The sequence below is a fragment of the Crocodylus siamensis genome, chromosome 4 (genome assembly GCF_052110815.1).
Source record: "Crocodylus siamensis isolate JL-2025a chromosome 4, ASM5211081v1, whole genome shotgun sequence".
Taxonomy (NCBI): domain Eukaryota; kingdom Metazoa; phylum Chordata; order Crocodylia; family Crocodylidae; genus Crocodylus; species Crocodylus siamensis.
In genome coordinates this window covers 154,668,860-154,679,324 of record NC_143398.1, presented here as the reverse complement: position 1 = coordinate 154,679,324, position 10,465 = coordinate 154,668,860, and the positions used below count along the sequence as shown (strand labels likewise).

Below are 10,465 nucleotides of genomic sequence, written 5' to 3'. Positions count from 1 at the left end.
AACTCTTCATTTCTGATGAACCCTAAATGGATGAGAATCAAAATCACAGCAAGATAGATGGTAAAAAGGGTTGGGGCAACGACAGGGCCCAGCTTGACACAAGTATGGATGGTAAATGGGTCTGTCTCTGATCCACTGCAAAGGACTGCGGTGGTCATCTCATCACTGATGAGCTTCAGTGGACAACCAAACCTAGCCAGGACCTTCCATGAGGCTTTACGATTGATGGAGTCGAAGGGCTCAGTTAGGTCAATGAATCCCATAAACAGCTCCTGGTGTTGCTCTTTACACTTCTTCTGGATATGACATGCAACAAAAATCATGTTGGTGATACCCTGAGATGGGCTAAAGCCACGCTGAGATTGCGGACGGACGTATTCTGCAAGCAGGAGGAGGAGATGCAGATGGATGTGAGCAAGACTCTCCCCCGTAGCGGAGAGGAGGGCAATGCCTCGGTAGTCCCCACACACTGACTCCTCGCCTTTCTTGAAGATGATGGCAGCGCTGGCACTCTTTAAGCCAGGTGGAACGTCCTCCTTAACCCGTATTTCCATGGGCAGTTGGTGACATGTTTGCGCTAGTGCCCTTCCACCAGCTTTGAAGCCCTTTGTGGGGATGCCGTCTGGGCCTGGCGCCAGGGTTTGAATTACACTTTGACTCATTGCAATAAAAATTGGGCTGCCCATCACGATGCTAAGAAAATCGGAGACCCCCAGGTTATGATTTCCAAATCTTACGGGGGCAGAGGATGGGGAGTCTCGTCTCTCAGGGGAGGGGGGAGCTCCAGCTCCCCTGTAATTCAACCCCTGCCTGGCGCCGCGTTGTTCTTGTATGTTTTTACATTTGTGAGCAGCAAATACACATTTCTTTAGCCTGTCTAATTCGTTATAGCCCTTTCCCTGCGCAAAGCTTCGCTTTGAAAAAGGAACCGGGAGCTGGAAGAAGAAGGGCCCCGCTGCAGCCTCGTGGCAGGTGCTTGGTGCGGGACAGGCGCTGCCCCCCTCTGCGGGCGGGACAACAACCCGAATCAAGCACGACCCCCCGGGGGGGTCCCCCAGTGCCGGCGCTGAGGGGACTGCGAGGAGCCGGCAGGGGGCGCTGCTGTGCCACTGCGCCCCCCGCGCCGTCCCAGGTGAGGCGGCGGCGGCACGCGGGCGCTGCTGCCCCTTTAAGGAACGTCGTCCCGGGCCGCGGAGGGGGCGGGGGTTGTGCGTGTGGCCCCGCCCCGCCGCGAGCCGCAGGTGAGGCGGGGCCGGCGGGCAGCGCGAGGCGGCAGCGCAGGCCCGGGGGAGCGCGAGACCCTCGCTCTGCTCGGCCAATCCCGGCGCGAGGCGAGGCGGCGGCGGCGCCATGGCGGAGCAGGAGAGCCTGGAGTTCGGCAAGGCGGACTTCGTGCTGCTGGACGCCGTCACGCTGCCCGAGTTCATGGGCAACCTCCGCCTGCGGTGAGCGCGGCGGGAGCAGGGACCTGCCTCCATGCCCGGCCGGGAGCCCCTTTGAATGAGCCTGGCTGCCGGGTCCCCAGGTTGGCTTGCGGGATGCTGCCGGCTGCCTTTCCAGGCACCCGCCCTCCCCTCTCTTCCCCTCCCTCTGGCCCCGAGCCGGGGGGAGACCTGTTCACCAGGAAGGGTACACCCACTTGTCCCGGGACCGGCGTGGTCGGGCGTCGACCTTCCGATCCCAGCGTAGTGAGCGGCCAATGGCACTGCTCCTTGTCTGCCATTGATTCAGGGATGCCATCCTGGGGGGGCTTGAGTTTGGATGAGTATTGTGGGGTTCTGGGATAAGCTGTCATATATGTATTTTCTCTTGTCCCATCGACCTTTGTAGGGTTTATGACCGATGTGGGTGTCCCAACTTCGCACGTTTGTCTTGGGATAACAAAAAGGGGGGAAAAGGGACAAGCGTGAGGTCTGTTTGTAGTCTTTTAACTTCGTACAGAGCAGTCAGCTTCTATCAGCTCATTGAAACCGAGGCTGCCTCCTTTCCATCCACTTGTTGCTCTTCTAAGTTGAGTTCAGGTCAGAGGGCAGTGAGTGCCCCTTTCTGTTGATTAATGTACAAGAATGAGTCTGTTTGGGCAAGTGCTGAAGTGTACAGATGGTGTCATTGTATTTAATAGTCTTGGCACTTGTGTTTGTCTTCTCCAGTTAACTTTTGGGAGTTGTGTGTTTTTTAACTGTATTGGCTGTCCTGCACGTTTATCAACAGACCCTGCTCCAATGTTTGTGTGGCGCAGGGAAGCACTGTTTCACTTTGCACACAGCAGGAGTGGAGGCTTGAAGGACTAGGTCCTAGTTGCCCACAAGCTAGTGTGTGAGCCAGAATTAAAATAAGAGTTTCTGACTCCCAGTTTGGTGCCCCTACCCACAAACAGCACTGCTTTTCTGTGGATAAGCAGCACTAATCAATCTAAAGCCCTACTCTGTCCAGTCTGATGCATTTCATTAGTCTTAAACTCCAACTTCCTTCTGCCCACAACTTCAAGCAGCAGCAGAATGAAATGGACAGGACCTTAGCCATTATCCCATCCATTATTAAGTATTCAGCCATCAGGAGATGCTTGACTCACTTTTCTCTTCAAAGCGTGGGGAGATGGTACCTGCCTCTTGCATAATAGTCCCTGGTCCTGTGATTTTTTGCATTCCTTTCTGTGTGGTGTCACAGTTTCAACAGGGGCGGTGGGAGAGTGCTTCTATCACAGATTAGCCAACAGCCTGGTAATTAGGGTGCTGTCTTGGAAAGTAGGACCTATGGGTGTGAATCCCTCCAGGCTGAGAGCCTAGAATTCAGGTCTTCTCTTCCTGGGTGTCATCCTCTAATGACAACATGATCTTATATAATAAGTTGGGCAGCACAACCTTGTGCATGTGGTGGTTTGTTTTTTTTTAAGACATGGGAGATGGTTGTCCCTACCCAAAGAAAGTAATTTTTGTGATAAATAGGTTCCTCATAAGTGTGAGGGAGAGGATGGGAGTTCAGATATATCCCTCTCTTCTGCATTCCCTATTAGCTAATCTAGGCATTCCTCTGCTCGGCATGTAATTGGGCTTTAACTCTCTTCATTCACTGCATAGGAAACTTATACACCTCACCTGGACTTTGTAAATTCTGTTTCCAGAGCTAGATATCTAAAAATTAGGCATGGCACTGGCAAGTATTACTTCACCTAGGCCCAGATCCACACAGTGACGTAAGTCTGCTGCTCTTGTCAGTTTATATAATTAGTTCTATGGCATTGGTGATGGAAGTCAGCGCTGTGAAGCTAAAGGTTCAGAGGCAGTGTATGATGTGGTTCTTCTTGCAGTTCAGATCTTGTGCATTAACCCTGACCATCATGACTATAAAATCACTTTTACACTAAAAAAAGAATCTTACTTTCAAAACACTGAATATATTCTAAGATTCAAAGTCACAGATTTTGAAAGTTAGGAAATGTTGGCTTACATGTTGCCTGTGCAACCTTGTTCATATGCATCAATGCAGTCTTTATTTACAAAACACATGGAGGTAAAATAATTGTAATTAAGCAGTTAGTTAGTTTCCTACAACTCTTGTTCTGTATTCCATAACTAAATTAAAGGCTGAAGAATTTATCTGAAACTTCAGAGTTACTTGCTTTAGATTCTGCTCTGTCTAATAAACTGTAGAAAACAAAATAGACATGGGCAATAAATAGCATTTATAAAGTAGGGGTGCACTGATAGAGAATTTTTGGGCCGATACCAATGACCAACTTTAAAAAAATTTTTTTTTTTTTTTTAAATGAGCCATATTGGCCAATATCAATCTGATTCCAGTATGCAGCCAGGCATCTTGGAGAGCAGCATCTGGCTGGTAAGTCTGTTGTGGGGGAAGGGGTGTTTAGGAGGCAGATCGAGACCACACAATGAGGGAGAGATTGGGGCTGGGGCAGGGGCAGGACAGGTGCTGCCTAGCTGGGGTGGAGCAGGGAATGGAGTGGTTTGTTCAGGGGGCAAGGGGGAAGGGCAGCTCCTGCTTCTGGATGCACCCTGGGAGGGCATGGGGGGGCATGTGTCCCTGGATCTGTGTGGAGTGAGGGGGGGCTGCTGCTGTGGGCTGGGGTGGTGCCAAACTGTTTCCAGCTGGGACTGGGCCAGGCTGTGCTCAGGGTGGGTGGTGGTATTGGGAAGGGAGCTACAGGGGGTGGGGGCGGTAGGCACCCCAAAATTACCTGTAGCCCCCACAAACCCTTCTGCCAGCACTGCTGCCTGCCTCAAGCACAGCCTGGCTCAACACCCCCACCGAGAAGAGCCTGGTGCAGTCCTGGCCTGGTGTCGTCCTGACCCCAGCTCACAGCGGCAGCCTGCCCTCACCCTGAGTGATGATCCAGGGGCACACCCCACCCCCATGCCCTCCCAGGGTGTGCATAATGGCAGGAGCCCCACCCCCCAATGAGTTGCTTGCAGCTCTGTCCCCTGCTGTGCCTTGGCTGTGCAGCGCTTGCCTCTGCCCCTGCCCCAACCCTAGCCCCAGCCCTGCTCCCTCCCTTACCGCTGGGGCCTCAATCTGTCCCCCATCCCCATCCCCACACCCCTTTCCTCACAACAGACTTGCCAGCTGGATCGGGCTGCTCTCCATGCTGCTGGGCTGCACTCCTGGCTCCCTGCATGCTGCACTGCAGCTGCTTATGCACGGGGCATTTATCGGCCCCATCAGCCAAAAAAGCCGATTACTGATGCAGTCAATTTTCCTTCTGTTGGTGCTGATCTGATATGGCACCTCTATTATAAAGCTTTAACAAATTCAGCATGGAATGTTACAGGGTTATGGATCAAATGAATTAACTCAGGTTTTTACTGTACAGGCAGACTTTTTCATGTGTTGTAACTTGGGCAGGTGGCTTTGCCATGAGCTTGAATTTTATATGCTAATACAATGGAAACTGCCTGTGGCAGTTTGACCAGACAAGACTAAAATTAGAATTTAGAAGCTTAAACAAGTTAATTATCATTGAATGTCACTTTAAACTCTAACACCTTGCCCACATATACCTGAAGTCAGGCTGTCCATTTGACAAAAAGACTGTTGCAGACTAAGCTTTGAAAAAAAAAAATATGCAGGAAGTGATTTCGAACTATTCTAACATGACTGGAATTCCTCCAATAATGTAGGCTGTTTGGTGACTTTGATCAAAGATTTAAATGATGGTAAAATCTTTAGGTATGTTAATTGATTTATTAGGGTTTTTTTTTTTCCTTCTTGGTATAGATAACAGCCAGGTTCTTTAAGCACCACTTCTGTGATTTGTAGGCTTCATTATTTTGAAATGCACAAGGTTTTTCCTATCTGCATTTTGCTGTAGCCAAGTATAGTTTCCTGTTACAAACACTAGTGCTATCAGTTTTTCCGGCTGCAGTGCCCTCACTCACTAGCCTGGGACTTATCTATGCAAGGGCACTCAGGAAAACTCACCTGAATTAAGTAAAGATGATGATTAGTTACTGCATTAAGCCCTTGCTTGGATGCTCTTTTTCAGAATTAAAGTGACTTTTCAATTCAGTTTGGTTTGTTTTAGGTTCAGTATAAAGAATTCACACCTTTAGTTAGCTTGGCTTTATTTTCCTGAGCATTCTTGTAAAGGCAAACTGTTGATTTTAATTCCTATGTGAATAAAGAAAATGGTTGAATTCAAGTCTTTGCCTATCATTTGGAATTGGCATGCAAATGAGTTCTCTAGCTCAGCTTCCGAGTGAAAATGACACTCTTCTCAAGGTAGGGAATTTGTCTGAATATTTTTCAGTCAGAATAGTTTCATTCATCTGGTTTTGTTTTTTCTGGTTTTCACTTGATTCCTTCTGTGAAGCTCTGTTTAATACGATACTTGCCTGTGACAAGATTATCTAGTTATTACCAGACAGTGTACTCTTGGTGACTAGGCTTGGAAAATGATTCTCATTCTCTTCCATTCAGTTGTTCTGGTCTTAGGAAACAAATTGTTGGACAAAAGAGGAAACTTTATATGCTTTCCATTTAGCAAACCAACCTTGCCTCTTTGCAGAGGGATGCTGATCAATTGGAAAGTGAATCAGGCTTCTAGCGAATCATCTGATCAGACATTTCAAAGAAAACTTGTAGCCTTTCTTGCTACTCAAAATACGTTTTGATATTTTGCACCTCAGTCTCTGACATCCCACTGTAGATGTGCAAAAGACCCTGGACACCGCCCCCCCCCCCAACAAAACAAAACAAAAAACCCACAAACAAACAAGCAAAAAACTGTCCAGTAGGCTGTTTGACTGCTGGATTTCATAGCCATGATGTCAGCAACAAACCATGTAAAGCTGTTTCAGTATCTGATTATTCCTTTCACTTGAGTTGCTGAAATCAGGGGTATCCAGGGTCTGCAGGGCTTCTTGTGAGCCAACTGGTGGCAGCTCATTGACAGGCTTTTTATGGGCAGCTGGTAGCAAGTTGTTATGTTCTGCAGCCCAGGGAGTGAATACCACTGCCTCTCTTCTCCCCCATCCCCTTTTCCCCTGATGCCAATTTTAGTTGCCAATAATGATTAAAGACCTTGAATGGGGTGGTGGGCAAGAGGTGTGGGGGAGAGAGAGTGGAAGTGTCATTCGCACTCCTGAATTCCAGAGCCATGCCATCAAATCCTGCGAGTTGCAATTTAACCCTTGGCCTGTAGGCCACCAATTGGACAGCTCTGGTCTAAAATACAAATTATTTAACCTCTGTTTGCCATTTAAGTAACTAAGGCCTGATGCAATGTTTTGGCCTTCTGCCACTATATTAGCTCTTCAGCATAAAAACTGAGCATACTACCTTTTCTAAAGTAGAATGAATATATTTCTAAAAACTCTGCTAATGATCAGTAAATAATTACTTTTATATAAAAGGTACTGTATTGTCCAGGAATATTTGCCATATTACTTGGCAAAGACAATGCCTCAACTGGGGTTTTTTATCAGTTAAAATTTATATCAGTTAAAATAAACTATACACAAGACTGTCGGCATCTATCTTTATTTAGCTGTTAGTAAATTGTACATTAAATTGTACTACATGATAGCTTGCCCTCCTGTGGGCTTATAAATTCATAATGGGGATTTAGCTGTTACCTGATCATGCTATTTCATGGCACTTAGCAAGCTGTTATAGTTAAAAAGGAGTTAAACTGAACAGCTGAGACAGAAGCAGCATTTGTTGTTTGACAGGTTTTTAAAGTTATGCCAAGGATTCTGGCCTTTGTATGTATGTGTGTTCCATTGATAAATGTTGTATTTTATGTTGTCAGCACACTACAAACTTTTTTTTTTATGGGAGCCCTAGTTCATTCAGTGCACTGCTGAATACAAATGCAGTCAGTACTGATATTGCTCATGTCACTGAAATACGGCATTTTGCAATTTTAGTTCCTGACCTTGCAACTCAAATATTTGCTTATGTGGTTCTTTTATATAAAAGTTTATATAAATTCATACTTAAGAGGACTCTTCTTTATCTGTCACAAGTGAAAGCCCTTGTGTGAATTTATGAAACAAGTTGGAAAATTTGTTTAGCTCAGTTGGTTGGAGTGTAGTGTTAATAACACCAAGATTGCAGGCTCGATCCTGGTTGGACTAGATCAGGGTGAGCAATTATTTTGGGAGGGAGAGATATTTAGGCAGTTTTAGTGGGCTGTCAGGCTGTGTCGGCATCAGCCAGCACCCCCCCCCCCCCGCCCCCGGCTCTTGTGCTCCACCAGGCAGATAGGATGAGGTCACAGGTGGGCAGGGAGCGGGGTGGGCTGCAGGCAGGGATCAGGATTGTGGGATGGTGACAGTGAGGGCCTGGGGCCCAGAACAGAGTCATGATTTAGTACCTGCACATCCCTGCGCTGGGCACTGGTCTTAAGGGCAGGGGCATACGGGGGGTGGATCAAGGCTCTTTCCCAGCCTTGGCCCCACGCTCTGCAATCCTGTGGTCTCAATGGAGACTGGCTGGTATGCATGCAACCAGGTTGGGAGCAGTGGGCAGGGGTGGGATGAGGATTGGGATTGTGGGGCAGTGACGGTGTGGGAGTAGGACCCAGGCCCAGGGCAGAGCTGTGATGCATTCCCTGCACACCCCTGTCCACTGGTGCCCGTTGCAGGGGAGCAGGGGAACAGACTGTGGCTCTATCCCAGGCCCCGGCCCCATGCTCTCACTGCCCCATGATCCTGAAACCTGGCCCTGTCCACCCATCTTGCTCCAGGGCATTGCTCCCCACCTGCCCACGGCCCCATCCCATCCTCCTGGCTGTGTGCCGTGCCTATGGGGTTCCAGTCTGTCTCTGTGGAAACCCCGTCCACCTGCCTCATCTGGTGCCCCTAGTGATGAGTGCGGGGTGGATGGGCCAGGGTGCCCAAGCAGTGGTGCCAGGTCTGGCAGTGGCAGCCAGAAAAAGCTGCCACGGGTGCTGTCAGGAAACAGTTTGACTGCTGTGCTACGCCTGGGAGCTGTGGACTGACCACATGAGCTATGGCCTGGACTGCTGCCTCTGCGCCTGGGCCAGGTGAGGCTGAGGGACCTGCCATGGGCCATACAAAATCTCTTGGTGGGCCAGATCCAGCCTGCAGGCTGTATTTTGCCCACTCCTGGATTAAATGATTTCTTGAGGTTCCTTCCAGCCTTACTTCTCTATGAAAAACCCTGAGATAGACATTATGTGTTTAAATAATATGAATACTGTTTACAGCCATAAGATGCTTGTTACTCTATATAGAACATGTCTTAGATAAGAATACAAATTTAGCTCATACAGAACATAGAGAGAACACCTTTTTCTTAAATATTGAATTTGTATGTTCTTATAACATAAATCTTTTCTTTGTTCCTGTATAAAGCTAAGGCGCGACTGTTTTGTTTCCCTCTTATCTTTTGTCTGATTTCTCCAACGGTGAAACTAACAGATAGTTCAGAGTTGACTGTGCTCTAACCTTGGCTATCAGAAAGATACAAAGGGCCATCTGTGGAAGCTGCATTATCCTTCCAGCTGCTATACTTAGTTTCTTGGGAGTCTTTGCAAGAAAATATTTAGATAGCATATGCTTGTGGCCTGTGTTTCTTTTAAACTGGGATTAGATTGGAGATATTCTTTACTCAAGTAAATTGAAGGGGTGGGTTTGTTCAGAATTTACGCTTGGACTGGATTTACACTACTCCACAAACCTGGCTTTCTTCCAGGGTGTTTTTTTGTTTTGTTTTGTTTTTTTGATAAGGGTCATTAGCTGACCCAGCTGGGTTGTGCTGAATTTAGTTCCCAAGTGAGCCAGACGTGGGTGGAATTGAAGTCATACCAGCTTCAGTGCATCCAAGGTTGTTTCCCAAAGGATATCTTCAGTGGGAAAAAGACAAATAGTCAAGTTTTGCTGTGTTAGCTTTTTAATATATGAATTTACCGTTGAAAGGTGTTGGATTAACAGCCTAATGTATCTGAACTTGGAGGGGGAGGGGTTTCATAGTATCTTAGTGTTTAGGATTGGAAGGGACCTAAACAGATCATCAGGTCCGACACCTTGCCCCAGGCAGGGACAGTACTGTGGTCGTATCACCCCACCTAAATATCTGTCCAGCCTCCTCTTGAAGACCCCTAGGGTAGGAGAGAGTACCACCTCACTTGGGAGGCCATTCCAGAGCCTGACAGCCCTAACTGTAGAGTAATGTCTCCTGATGTCCAGCCTGACCCTTCTCTCTAACAATTTGTGACTGTTATTCCTAGTAACCCTGGGTACTGCCTGGGGGAACCGAGCCTCCCCCAGTTCCTGCTGGTTCCCCCTGGTGAGTTTGTAAATGACCACCAGATCCCCTCTCAGCTGTCTCTTGTGGAGGCTAAACAGTTTCAGGCCCTTTAGCCTCTTTTCATAGGGCCTGGCCCACTGCTCCTTGACCATATGAGTGACCCTCCTCTGGACCCTCTCCATGCTGTCCACATCCCTCTTGAAGTGCAGCACCCAGAACTGGACGCAGTACTCCAACTGTGGCCTGACCAATGCTGCACAGAGGGGGAGGATCACCTCCCTGGACCTGCTTGTGATGCATCTGTAGATTCATGACAAGCTGCGGTTAGACTTACTGACCACTTCCTTGCATTGGCAGCTCATGTTCATCCTGGAGTCAGTGACTCCAAGATCCCTTTCTGCCATTGTTGACAAGAAGGGTGTTTCCCTGCCGATAGGTGTGTTGCTGGTTCCTTCTCCATAGGTGCAGTATCTTGCATCTAGGGAGTTTATATAAAAACTGGTACTGATGTCGATCACTGTGTTGTGAGCTTTCCAATGTACTTACCTTCTTATCTCCCTTGTTACTGTGATTAGTAATTATACTTTTAATGTAGACATCTCTTCACTAGTTACTGATTTCACATGGATCATCAAATAGACATTCAAAGTTAATCTGTAGTTATTACTAGGTACCTAGTGTCTCCTAGCAGTTCATGGAGTTATGTAGCTCTCCAGGTAGATTTTAATTTTGG

At 47.8% G+C, this 10,465-nt stretch overlaps 1 protein-coding gene across 1 annotated transcript in view; it reads left to right on the top strand.

Moving 5' to 3' along the window:
• Positions 1 to 1,230: 1,230 nt before the first annotated feature.
• MYO1D (myosin ID) overlaps positions 1,231 to 10,465 on the top strand; it is a 268,077-nt gene continuing 258,842 nt past the window's right edge. The window contains exon 1 of the mRNA XM_090044297.1: positions 1,231 to 1,445. Coding sequence (XP_089900423.1) covers positions 1,351 to 1,445 — 95 coding nt within the window. The 5' untranslated portion in view covers positions 1,231 to 1,350. The remainder of the gene's footprint in view (positions 1,446 to 10,465) is intronic.